This window comes from Microtus ochrogaster, linkage group LG9 (assembly GCF_000317375.1).
Source record: "Microtus ochrogaster isolate Prairie Vole_2 linkage group LG9, MicOch1.0, whole genome shotgun sequence".
NCBI classification, from domain to species: Eukaryota; Metazoa; Chordata; class Mammalia; order Rodentia; family Cricetidae; genus Microtus; species Microtus ochrogaster.
This window is the reverse complement of record NC_022034.1, coordinates 38,560,202-38,573,689: the sequence shown is the minus strand read 5'-3', so window position 1 is coordinate 38,573,689 and position 13,488 is coordinate 38,560,202. Positions and strand designations below refer to the sequence as shown.

At 38.2% G+C, this 13,488-nt stretch overlaps 1 protein-coding gene across 2 annotated transcripts in view; it reads right to left on the bottom strand.

Annotated features, from left to right (window-relative positions):
- Trmt11 (tRNA methyltransferase 11 homolog) overlaps positions 1-13,488 on the bottom strand; it is a 52,818-nt gene that overhangs the window by 23,134 nt on the left and 16,196 nt on the right. For both annotated transcript variants that reach the window (XM_026787480.1, XM_005363656.3), the window contains 4 exons: positions 9,358-9,438; positions 6,287-6,451; positions 4,764-4,836; positions 4,515-4,646 (listed from right to left, as the gene is read on the bottom strand). In XM_026787480.1, the coding sequence (XP_026643281.1) occupies positions 4,515-4,646; positions 4,764-4,836; positions 6,287-6,451; positions 9,358-9,438 (451 nt within the window). The remainder of the gene's footprint in view (positions 1-4,514; positions 4,647-4,763; positions 4,837-6,286; positions 6,452-9,357; positions 9,439-13,488) is intronic.

Here is a 13,488-nt window from a genome sequence, read left to right as displayed (position 1 = left end):
TGAGTGTGTCCTAAGAACGGGGAATTTCCCCCTGGAGATGGAGAGTCAAATGTGGCCCATGGAGGGGCAGCAGAAGGCAGCAGCACAAGCCCAGAGCCACTCAGACCCTGGAAGAAGACACCCTGGCTCCCCTGTTCTCCAGGCCAGGTGTTAAGCACAAGCCTGCACCTCTTATTCTTTTTTTTTTGGGGGGGGGGTGCATTAAAGAAATACTCCAGAGGGAGGAGTTGGGATAGTTCACAAAGAACGATTAGAGACTTTAAAGATCTTAGGGTAATGCTCCCCATCCATCCATTCTTGTCGTGCACACTGCTCTTCTGAGAAAAGAACTGCAAGAAGTAACAGGGCCTTTCTGTGCTGCGCTGGGCCTTGTAGTTTATTGATGCTAGGTGGCATGTGCTTGGAAAGAATGGACTGCAGTGAGCCCTCAGGGATCCTGCCCACACTGTGTAAAAAAGTATCGTTATACAGTGCTAACCCAAGTGTTTTACAGATTTAAAGAGGCATCTGAAAGGCAGGAAAGTACACCCCACAGCAGCAAGGATGTGAAATAATTGGGACAGGGTGCAGGGGTCAGATGTGCAATGATATTCTAGGGTGTTTTATAGCTACACAAGGTATAGGTAATATGTAATGAGTGACTGAGAAAATCCTACAATAGTCTATGCCTGTAACATAAAAACTATGGCTGACGACAGTGAACACAGGCATCTGGCATGAGGAGAAAATGGCACTCCTGGAAGCCCTAAGGCAACCGAACAAAATCCCAGTGCCAGAAATTCCGGGTTGCATAGGGAACTATGACTGTGGATCCAAAGACCCCACACACAGGATTTTGCCATTTATAGTAATTGCATATGAGAACTGGATTCTAAGAGTCTAGTATAATGCCTAGATGAAAGAGTCTAATGAGAGGAACAGAGTACTGGATGATTACACACCACTAAATCTAAATGAGCAAATGAAGGGAAGACTTGTACAATGCAGACTCACAAATGCATAAAGAATGACGAATAGTTTATCACTTTCTACCACAACAGTAAAGCAGTGCTGTTTGTAATACAACGTGAGAAGCAAATAAAAGTTGTCAATGTGAGCAGGACTTTGATAGAGATGATGGTGTCATTTCTAGAAATCTGCCATATGAGAGGAAATAATGACTCAGAGTAGAGACACCAGACAAAATGAAATGGCCAGATGATCAAAATTCAGATGATTTATAAAGGTGCCAGACACTAAGATCAGTTTTACGATGCTCCCACAAAGAAAACATTTTTGTTCAGTCGAGTCACAGAGGAAACATCACGAGGTCTGCTGAGGGCTGGGACAGTTTTCAATGAGAATGGTCCCCATAGCTTCACCTATGCTTGGTTTACAGTTGATAGAACCGTTTGGGAAGAGTTAGGAGGTGTGGCCTTGCTAGATGAAGCATGTTACTATGGGTTAGAATTCATTCCTATTCTCTCTCTCTCTCTCCCTCCCTTCCTCCCTCCCTCCCTCCCTCCCTAGAGGAGCAGATGTTAATCTCAGCTACTGCTCTAGCACCATGCCTTGCCTGCTCTTTGCCATGCCCTCCACCTTAATAATCATGGACTCTAACCCCAGCAACTGCGAGCCCCCAAATCAAATGCTTTCTTTTATGAATTACCTTGGCCATTGTGTCTCTTCACAGCAATAGAAAAACAACAGAAACAAGGGTCAACCCAAAAATATTGGTTATGGACGCTATAAAACTATAAAACTTCCATGACAATAAAGATAAGGAAAGGCTGAGAGACACCTTGACCTGAAGACACTGCAGAGGTAAGATAGCACATTTTCCTGGAAGAACTCAGACCAGTAAAATCTGAAAGGCTCCCAGGAACAAACAGCACTGCCATTACCAATGTGATTTCCACTTACAGCAGAGTTGGTGGCAGACAGGAAGGTAAAATCATGGATACAGGGTAGGAAGAGAGCATTGCTCCTAACTTTTCACATGGGTTCAGTAATGTAGCCATAATAGGAGGGCATACCTATAATCATAGCACTCTGGTGGCAGAGAAAGAAGACTAGGAGTCAATGCCATCCTGGGCAACAGGAGATCCTACCTCAAAAACAAAGCAAAACAAACACACAAAAAGAGATTAATAATAATGGGTGTATACAGAATAGAGGAATGGCCATCTATGCTAGTATCTGAAGCATGTGTGCATGGGACAGAAAATCAGTGCTTTTTGTATTATATTGTAATGTTTTCTGTACATTTGAGAAGTCTTTCAGAATTTTTTTTTTAATTAAAGGAAGGACTGCAACTTGAATTAAAACAAAAGTCGCTTCTTTCTGCCACAGATAGAAGAGAAAGTGCTGAGAGATAGCAAGTAAATACAAGATTTTCAAGTAGCATTTAGCAGAAGAAAAGGAAAACAAAAAGGTGGCTGGAGTGCCCACGAGACTGCTAGCAGAAACCATGCGCTTTCCGGGGGGAAGGTGGAGCACATTTTAGAAAACACTGTTTAATGTAACAACCATTTCACATATAAGTGAGGAAATGCTCTCCTGAAAATTATAATAAATCCCTATCTATAGCTGCATAGACCAGACAACAGGATACACCACTGGGAATAAGAAATGCAATTAGCTGGGCAGCTTTGAAAATTTAGGTAACTCACAGTACTTCTTGAAAACAATTTTCCTTGTTTTCTAAGATAAGGAGGCTAAATTACATTTTTTTATATTATTATGAGTGTGTGCGTGTGTATATGTGTGTGTGTGTGTGTAGCATGTGTGTACCTAGTGACTACAAAGGCCAAAAGCAGTCGTCTGATCCCTTGGAATTGGAGGTACAGTTATGAGCCACCTCTGTGCAGTGCTGGGACTTGAACCTGGGTGTTCTGTAAGAGCAACAAGTGCTCTAAACCTCTAAGAAAACATAAAGCCAATGTTAAGTAATCTGGATACATGTACTTATCAACTGATAAACAAATACATAACTAAAGCTAGGCCAAAGTCACTTCAAATAAATGTTTATAAAATAAGCAAAAGCTATACACCTACCAAATCCTGAGGTACCTAACCCACCACTGCTACCAGTGTCCTCAACTGCTTTTGAACAAATATATATTGAAAAGACAAGTATTAAAATACTTAATACCTTTCAAAAGATTTCTGTGGCAAATTAAAGAAATAACTAAACCATAATCTTAATACTGCCTTTCAAACTTAATTATTTATTTATTTATTATATATACAATATTCTGTGTGTAAGCCTGCAGGCCAGAAGAGGGCACCAGACCCCATTACAGATGGTTGTGAGCCACCATGTGGTTGCTGGGAATTGAACTCAGGACCTTTGGAAGAGCAGGCAATGCTCTTAACCTCTGAGCCATCTCTCCAGCCCCCCCTTTCAAACTTAAGAACTTATCCTTTTTTAAAAAGTATGTGTGTATGTGAGAGAGAGACAGAGAGATAGAGACAGAGAGAGACAGAGAAACAGAGAGAGAGACAGACAAAGAGAGACAGAGACAGAGAGAGAGAGAGAGAGAGAGAGAGAGAGAGAGAGAGAGAGAGAGAGAGAGAGAGAGAGGATGACTCATGGGAATCAATTCTCTCCTTCTACTATGTAGGTCCCAATGACTGAACTCCAATCACTAGGCCTGATGGCATACTTTTACCGACTGAACCTCTCTCCAGGCCCCTTTAATACCACATCTTATTCAGACACCTTCTCTTCATCGATGCACACAGCTCTATTCAACAGTTGCCAGTTATTGAGGAACAAAGCCAATCATGTTCAACATAAAAAACAGCTTTAAATATATGCAGATTTTTATCTTGGTTTTAGGTTGTTAAAAATATTTATTGCATTTAAGGTAGTCATAAGAGGCAGGTAAGAAAGCCAGTACTAGAAATAACAGGCATAGGAGTTACTCAGGGAAATTTCTGAAAACTACTTGTGTTTTGTGACTAGGCAGCAGCTACTAAACATCTATGATATACCAGACACTGAGCTAAAGGATTGACAAACTTTTCAGGCAAAAAGCCAAAATGCAAATATTTTAGATTTTGTGGGTACATATATTTCTTTCAACTATTTTTTTTTAATATTATATAGCCTAGACTAACCTCAAAATCAAGAGGTAGCCATGTTGACTTTGAATTCCCAGCTATGCCTCCCAAGATAACAAACATACTATCATGCCCAGATTTTCTGGTACATAGCCTTTTGTGAGTTTTCTAAAAATTAGCTTTAAAAAAATGTAAAAAAGTAGTTATGCTCAATCACCATATAAAAACAGTATGAAAAGCATATCTGTCCCAAAGGTGGTGGTTTGCCCAATACCTTACATGAAAAAGCTCAAAAGCACCCAACTAATAAGAGGAAGGGGACTATTTTGGACTAGTATATAAACAAACCAAGGCTACTGATAAACAGTAAATATAAAAATAGGAGCAAAGTTAGAGATTAAAAAAACAACGATGATTAAAACATGCAAGGACAATAGAAAATAACATTAAAAATAAAGACTACATACTCCGGTGTATATACTGGTAACCAATAGACTAGTCTTCCACCCAGTACGAGGGTCTCAGCTGCAAAGTTTAACAGGTCAAAAAACATATCACTCAGATGATAACTCAAGGAGACGGGAACGTGGCTTTCTGGACTAAGAGAGAACAAATATTACAAAATCAGTAAAAAGTTTAAAATTGCTCAAAGTAATTTCAAAAGAAAAAAGTAAGTTTTTCAAAGTGATAACTCATTACATTTAAATTTTACTTACCACTTTTCTATTCCCTTTGGTATTTCTTTCTGTGAACCTGACCTTCTTGTAGATTCTCTGATACCATATGGAGCTAGGCAGGAAACAACAGCAGGAGAGTCAAGTCAGCCCATCGCCAATGAGGGTCAGGTATACATCACGGGCGATCAAATGTGATATCCACGGACGGAAAGAATCATCAGCCATGCATCATTCCACCCGAAAATATTTAACAAAAAATGCTCAGGAAGGGACAACTTTGTCTTCAAAAATCTCCACAATATAAAGACACAATAAGGTTGTGGACATACTGTTAAGTAACAAAGGCCCAAAATTATTAAATGCAATGTCTGACTCTGAAGTAAATCCTGAATTCAAGGGAAAAAGTAGTTCATAATATTTGTGGTTTAACTGATAAAACTGGCTAACAAACTGTTGATTATTGTGTCAACTTAGTAAAGTTGATTGCTAATCAAAAAAGAAAAAAGAAAAATAAAACCATTAAGCCAGGCAGTGGTGGCACACGCCTTTAATCCCAGCACTTGGGAGGCAGAGGCAGGGAGATCTCTGTAAGTTTGAGGCCAGTCTGGTCTACAAAGCTAGTTCCAGGACAGCTACGGCTGTTACACAGAGAAACCCTGTATCGAAAAAACAAGATAGATGATAGATAGATAGATAGATAGATAGATAGATAGATAGATAGATAGATAGATAGATAGATAGACAGACAGACATACTGTGGCTAAGATACTATCTTTTTTCTCAGAAAATCGACAATAAAGTATAGGAAGAAAAATACCATACTGGGAGAAAAAAACAGTAAATAATAAAAGGTTCCAAATTGTCATAATGTATATTCACAATGGCATCTTAATGCTGTAAGAAATTTCTTGTTAGATTTGAAATCCTCTAAAGCAAAGAACAAAAAATGGCTGAGACAAAAGGTCTTAACTTTGCATTATTTACCAATTACTACCAAGATTTTAATTACAAAAATTTTTACAAAGATTATAAGCAACCCTGTGAAAAAGGCACATCTGTTTTGACAAGGCGCCCCAAATGCAGACGATTCACGAGCACAGAACCTAAGTTTTCATGTAGTGTTTTAGAGCTAGTTGGTGCAGGAGCCCAGCAGTTTGCACAACCCCACTCTCTATGTCCAGAAAGAAGATGCTGGTGAAAATAGGTGCTATAGAGGGAGGCTCACCTACATGGAAGATCGCTGAAAGCCCAGAGATTGATACAGAAACCACAAACAACACTGGCTCTAGTTGATACACTAATGGCCAATAAATGGGAGGGAAAATGGATGGCAAATTATGTACAGACAGGAAATATATGTATTTGCTAAAATGAAACCACAAACCCTTAAGTACTAAAATTAACAACCTGCTTTCTCGTCATAATTTTTGTATTGGTTTTGAAGAAGAGTGGGAAGAACCCTAGTACAAGTGGGCGTTTCTCATGTGTTGATATATTTATACTTAAAATGTACCAATTTCAGAAAACTAACCCCCTTCCTACTTTGTAGAAAATAAACTCACGATCTGTGATGATTGCATCAAAATACGTTCCCTTCCTCCAAGAAGGCTTAGAGGCATCTGAAACCAAGACATCAAGATAAAACTTCTCTAAGCCATATTGACGAAGATTTGCCCTGATGTTTTCATCTGGTCCTCGCCATTTCTGGTTTTTTCTACTAGCTTTTCCTAAAGAGAAAGAAAATGAAGATAGAAAATTATTCCATCAAACAAAGCATCATTCTTTAGTTTAGCCGAAAATACTTTTATGCCCATGCAAACCCACATTTACCCACATAAAATGTGTGTTCATTTGTAATCTTAATTGTATGCACACAATTAAGCAAATATTTCACTTTATTATTTTGAACAGTAAAATGCACCTTATTAAAACGACCAATACTTTCCAAGTATGAAGTATTCACCAGTAAGCTACATAAGTGAGTAGAACATGAACCTATCTTACAAGAATAGAGTTCATGTTGAAAATGTTTGATCAGATAAATGAAACAGAAATGAAGAATGCTAACTTGTAAAACACAGCAGCTCTGACCATGAAGAAGGCAGACAAATGGAAAAATTACTCATGAAAAATCAATGTACACAGAAAAAATGAAGAAGCTCAAAAGCTTAGCACATAAGAGACTTAAAGGGAAGATGATGATCATGTCAGTGATAAGATTAGAGAAACCCAAAGGAAAAAAACAGCTTAATAGTCAAATCTGAGATATATAACCATCCCCATACACATACCACACACCACACCATACCCATTACACACACACACACACACATACACACACACACACACACTACACGTACACACAACCAGAAAATGGCACTAGCTAAAAGAGAGAATCATCGGGTAGCTGAACTCTGGAATACACACTTGGAGCCATCAGTATTTAAACAAGTGGAACTGGTGAGATTGAATAAATTTCAGCCTAGGTGTCAGCTACCCAAGAGCTTGCTCTAGTATTACTCTTATTCTTGAGGCAGGGAAGGAACTCACAGAAACCCTCCTGCCTCTGCCTCCTGTAGCCATGTACCACCATGCCCAGCAATTATACACTTTTGTATTATGATCAACTTTACAGTAAAACGAAACTTAAAAAGAAAATCAAGAAGATGAAAAACTCCAAACAACATTCAATATGATAGAAACAGGGATTAAAAAATGGATGCTGGCCAGGTAGTGGTGACACACACCTTTAATCCCAGCACTCCAGAACCAGAGGCAGGTGGATCTCTGAATTCAAGGCCAGTGTAGTCTACAGAGAGAGTTCCAGGACAGCCAAAAATAAAAACCTTTGGACAGCCAAACAAACAAACAAACAAACAAACAAACAAACAAAAAATGGATGCCAGGAGGAAAAAAAATAGTATGTGAAGAGAAATAAAAGAAAACCCGGGGTCTTAAAGAGAATGAAATAAAACTGTCAGAAGAGTAAAAGCAGCACCCAGTGAGAACATTGTCCCGGAAAGAAAGAAGGCTTATGACAGTCAACACCGCAGAACAGAGAGCCACCGTGGGCGTTCTGGGCTATGGTGGGCACAGGTGCTCAAGGTCACAGACAATGAGAAAGTGAGACTGAAAGCAGATAGCAGGTTTCCAGGCATGTGGGCAAAAGGAAAATACAGCTAAAGAGACCTTATAAGACTGACAGGAAATGCTTCTAGCTGCCCAACTGGAAAAAACAGGAGACGACCATACGGTATAACCTAAGAGATCAGAAACCGGGAGCAAAGGACATACCTAGCAACTGGATACTCTCCGAGAAACTCTCGTCAACTAGAAATCTACTCCCGGTAGACTTAAGGGTATGAAATAACTTTTCAAGACTTTAATAAAAAAAAGTCTTAAAATTTGTGTGGGATAATTTCCTTAAAGCAATGTATTGTGCTACTTGCAATAAGCTAGAGCAAGTCCCAGCACTTTACCTAGTCTAACATGAGACAAAGAGTATCTTTTTCTAAATCGCCCAATTATGAAAAATATTCAAAACTATAAGCTCCTTAAGACTCAAGACATAGTGTAACAAGCTATGAATTCTGCACACAACAGCTTCAGCAACAGAAAGTATAATAAAACCTCACCTTTAACCTACACTGAATGAAGGAAATTGTTTAAGAACTCATTCAAGATACAATAGAGGAATACTAGCATAGAGGCAAACAATTTCAAAAGCATGAATTTATTTGTTAATTTTAATACTACCCCATTATGAGAAATATACTTTTTTCACTCTGATTTAATGCCATCTAATCACAGACCATTAGTGAAGCTTTCCAATTTTTAGGTATTTTCCGTAACTGCCACAAAATCAAAGTGGCTCATGTTTCAAGTTACCCTCATTTAAAGGCAGAACCTTTACATTTGTAGACACCTCAAGTGTTTCAAGCATGTCCTGATCACAAAAAAATTAAATTTTTAAATGTTATTCAAAAACTAAATATTAATCCAACCTATACTCACAGCATGATTGCCAAGTAAATCAATGATGATAATCTTAAATAGAGACTACCTATGTTTTCTTTCTTTTTTAAAATTTATTTTTACATTCATTTTGTGTGCATGTATGTGAGGGTGTCAGAAGCCCTGGAACTAGAGTGACAGACAGGTGTGAGCTGCCATGTGTATGCTGGGAACTGAATCTGGGTTAAGAGAGGGTTTTTCTGTAGTTCTGGAGTCTGTCCTGGAACTCACTCTGTAGATCAGGCTGGTCTCAAACTCACAGAAATCTGCCTGCATGTACCTCCTGAGTACTGGGATTAAAGGCGTGCGCCACCACGGCCCAACTCAGTTTGCCATTTAAAAAACAAAAAAGAAAAAACAAAACTTCTCTTATTAGGATGACAAGTTCCTGACTGGGGATGGTGAGATTTTTTTTCTATTCATCTTAATAATCTTCTAGTTTACCTTGCACACCCTGAGTAATAATGCCATAAAATGGAGACACTCAAGGAAGCTTTGTGGTAAAATTACACTAAAATGTTGTGCTTTAAACACTAGAATGTCACATAAAACTACTTTATTATTTTAAAGGACCATTTGGCTTAACAACAAAGACGTCAACACCGTAAGTTCTACTCACCCAAGCCATGAAGCGTGTTGTAGTCGATGTCCGTCCCACACACATAAGCGCCAAAGTGAGCAGATGCGATCAGGAGCCCACCTGGAAAGATTACCTTAGATTATTAAAAAAACATTTTGCTCCCTTTTCAATGTGAACATGCAAGTCTGTAAACACAAAGACTTAAAATAAACTAAAAACTGGGTTTGAATTTCAGAAAACTAAAGTGAACATATTTCACGTATGCAATACTAACTTTTAGAAGCTAAAACATGGCCTGTCATGTAATTATCTCTTAGTATACACTACACATATGAATTTCTGAGTAACTTATCCAGCTAATATCATTTTTCCATTAAACAGTGCTACGGCTAAAGTAAAAATAATGTTCCAATATAAACTGACCAGACTAAGGAATATGACAGATGTGACCAGTTCAAATATGAAGGAAAAGTTCTAACGATTAAAAATGAAATGCCTTAAAATAAAAAGAAATATTTTTAAAATTTTAAGAAAATTTCATACTTAAATAAACTATAGTAATTATTTTTTATTAAACTCCACATTTTTATGTATTCAAATTCAAAATGCTTTTCAGTCCCCAATTACAATACAGAAAGATGACAGCGGAGTAGAAATGAGAAATTGGCTTTTAGACTATAAGGTGCGCACAACCTTGGACAAAGGGCAAACTCTAGGGCTTTCCTTCCCACCCTTTTAAAATGTAACCTCTAAAATATAAGATGTTCAATGCCTTCATGGGGTCAAGATTTACAAATCGCATATCTACAGCAATTTAAAAATAGTCAGGGAAGAGTATTCTGAAAACACACTAACTAGTTTCCTACTGTTTCCCTTGAAGAATGCTAGCCTCAAAGCGCAGTAGAAAGCAAACCCTAGGTCTCTCACGCTAACCCCTGAAGCATTTGTGAGATGCAGTGCAAAAGAGACCTCATAGTTCTTGGTCTAGAGAAGGGGTATCCCGTAGTCAGAAAAGTACTAAGTATTGTGTGATGGCGTGTGAGCCTCACAAGGTCACTTCACCCTAATCACAAGGCATTGCTACAATTCTGCCCATCAAGGCAGATACTCACCTAGAAGAACTAGTAGTCAAGGGAACAGAAAAGCTTCCCTGTGCTTCCTTAACCAGAACCTTATCCATTGCTTAGAGGGACTTTTGAGAAGACTCAATTTACAGAACACTGCTGAAAGGAGACGAATAAGCTGTTAGACTCACCTGTTACCTGCTGCCTTTTTAAGCTTTTAACTTTTTAAAAATAAAATCATAATCAATTGGTTTCTCTGAATTGATCACTGGGTAATCACTGTCAGTCATCTATCGCTCTTTCAGTTACAGCCGTTTTCGAATTCTGTTATACCTTCTGTGGAATTTTCTCGGGCAAACAGGGCAGAAAAACAGAGGGCGCTGTGTTGAGAAGGGAGGAAAACGGCTCGCCCATTTTTGCTATCCAAAGTAAAATATGAATACCACAAACGGAGTTAGACTAACACTCAATGTTTCAGTTTCTTGTTACTTACACAGTAACTGTTTTAAAGTTAATGTAATATAAAAAAGAATACAATGGGTGGAATTTATTCCATACTATAAAACTTAATTTAGGAGTTTCATCTCTGGAGGGCTAAGGGGAAAGCTTTGAAACTGAGGAAATGTGAAACTAGTCTTTGGTTTTGCTAGAGGGGTGGGAAAAAGAAAAAGAGGTTGGTAATTCTGTTGCCATTACTTTTCACTCTATCTGTTTTATCCCTCTGAAAAAAAGGACTCTAAATTCTCTAAATGAACTAGCAGTCCGAGCACTAGAATACTGCCAAAGGCAGGAACACAACTAGACCAACAATAGGATTTAGGAAAAGAAACTACAAAGAACTATGAACTACTGTAACGCAGAAAACACTGTAATGATCTACTGAGAACTACCTCCCAGTCCTCTTTTCCATCCTACAGTTTCCTCTCAGGACCAAGTCACCATCCTCACCTGGACCGCAGTCTGTCATTCTTGAAATGACAAGATTCAAAAGGAGCGGTAGGATTTTCCTTGCACCTAGGATCTGCCTTGGGTGGACTCTTAGTACTTGAGAAGAGTCAAAGCTATGGCTTCAGAGCTCTAGGCCACATAAAATAGTGAACACAACTCATCTCAATCATTTTAATTATAAAAAAATATACATTTGCAAATTTAAGCTGCAATCCCTTTGCTGCTGCAATAGCAGCAGTTTACAAATATTTTGGAAATCAACCCAAGAGGGGACTAGAAAATGAGTTCATAGTCAAACTCTTCATCATCATTTAGTATTAGCTATATCTAACATGTTTACCAAAAAGTATCCAAGTCCAGAAAAAAGTAAAAATTAAATAATGATAGTAGCATAGTCCACTGAAGGTCTACAAGTTTTCAAATAACATTCTAACATTATATTCATACATTACCTCCCTCAATCTTTATAACATATTACTATGGCCAATTTACAATGACAGAATTGCAATCTACACAAGAATTTTGTCCGAAGTCACCTTGTTGGGAAAGTAATCTCACGCTATATATGCTTTTCTTTATACTCTAGTATCTCCTCTAGGTCAGCACCAATTGAAGTTAAAAAAAATATATTAGTTTATATTGCACTAAATTACTGGTATAGATTTAGCTGTCAAATGCCCTTCACAGATGAGTATGCTTACTTAAGTGTTGGTCCTCATGGTGGTTCTATCTGAACTCTGGCTTAGAAGAAGGGCCTTTAGCCAACAGGGTTACTCTAATGAAGAGGATTGTAGAACCCAGACCTTCCTTTTGCTTCTTGGCTATGAGATTAGCAGCCAATTCTACTCTGTGTCCCTTAACACTGTCTTGACATCAAACAAGAGCCTACAAGCAATGGTCTGCCTACCTAAAAGTAAAAAGCAAAAAAATAAACTCTTTTCTTTGTACATTCTATCATGTATTTCGTTATAGTAACAGAAAGTTTATTAGCATACCAGCTAGATAAAATAGAAGCAAATTGTTTTACTAAGAAAATTAGGTAAAACTATGTATCCATTTCATAATAGTTCACACCAACATAGGTGTTGTATATTTTCATGCTAACCTTAATAGTGTACTTTTGACCACCGAGAGTGGACCCAATGGGATGTTTCCTCTCTACTCAGAAAATGAACAAATGTAATATTTTAAAGGTGACTTAAATGAGAATATATTTGCCAAAACAGAAAGGAAAGTGCATTTCTGCAGGTCAGAATATAACTCCAAGCAGCAGCAAACTGTCTAAAAGAAAAGGGAAAGATGTTTCAGCAAGAAAAGATATCAACCTGCTCTGCAGCCCTGAGAACAACCGCAGCCATGACTAGTTCAATACTAATTCATTTGGGAAACTGCACACATTTCGGTCTGGACCATTAAAAGAGACACACTTGAATTAAAAACAACAACAACAAAAGAGACCCTAATATATGGAAGTCAAAGGTAAAACCATCATCAAAGAGGATGGAAAACCTATGGGCTTGGAGAAGGCACAGGGCTACTCGTCTAGTCCTTTCCAAGACACAAGCTGTCTGTGAATCAGTACCATGAGGAAACCAATGACCTTGAAGGTTTCTGTTCAAAATTAGGGGTTATAGCCAGTTTAAAGTTAGAAGTGTCAAAAACTGACTTATATCCTAAAGCCAAATTTAAACCATAAACACGGATTGTGAGAATATATTTTAGTGGTATATCTTCTAAAGATTCACCTATCACTTGACCTTCTTCTATGTGAGTAGTGAGAAGGCCCGTGCACAGCAGGAAGCCATGCACAGCAGGGAACCGTGCACAGCAGGGAGCCAGGTATCCTTACCCCTCACCATGCATAAGGTAGCCAGCACCTCGACTGCTGTGAAGTGGAATTTCACAATACTCCTAGGCTGCATCAAGAGCACAATCCCTTTCCTCCCCTACTATGACAATGTTCTTTTTAAACTCTAAGGTCGAACCTAAGTGTGAACAAATATTACATAATTCCAAAGACCTGTTTTTACTTCATAAAAAGGGCTGCTTTGTTTGTTTGTTTTAAGGTTTAAGAGTGAACCAAGAAGATGGCTTAGTGGGTAAACTGCTGGTGGCAGAAGCTTGATTACCTGAACTGAATCCCTGGAACCCACATAAA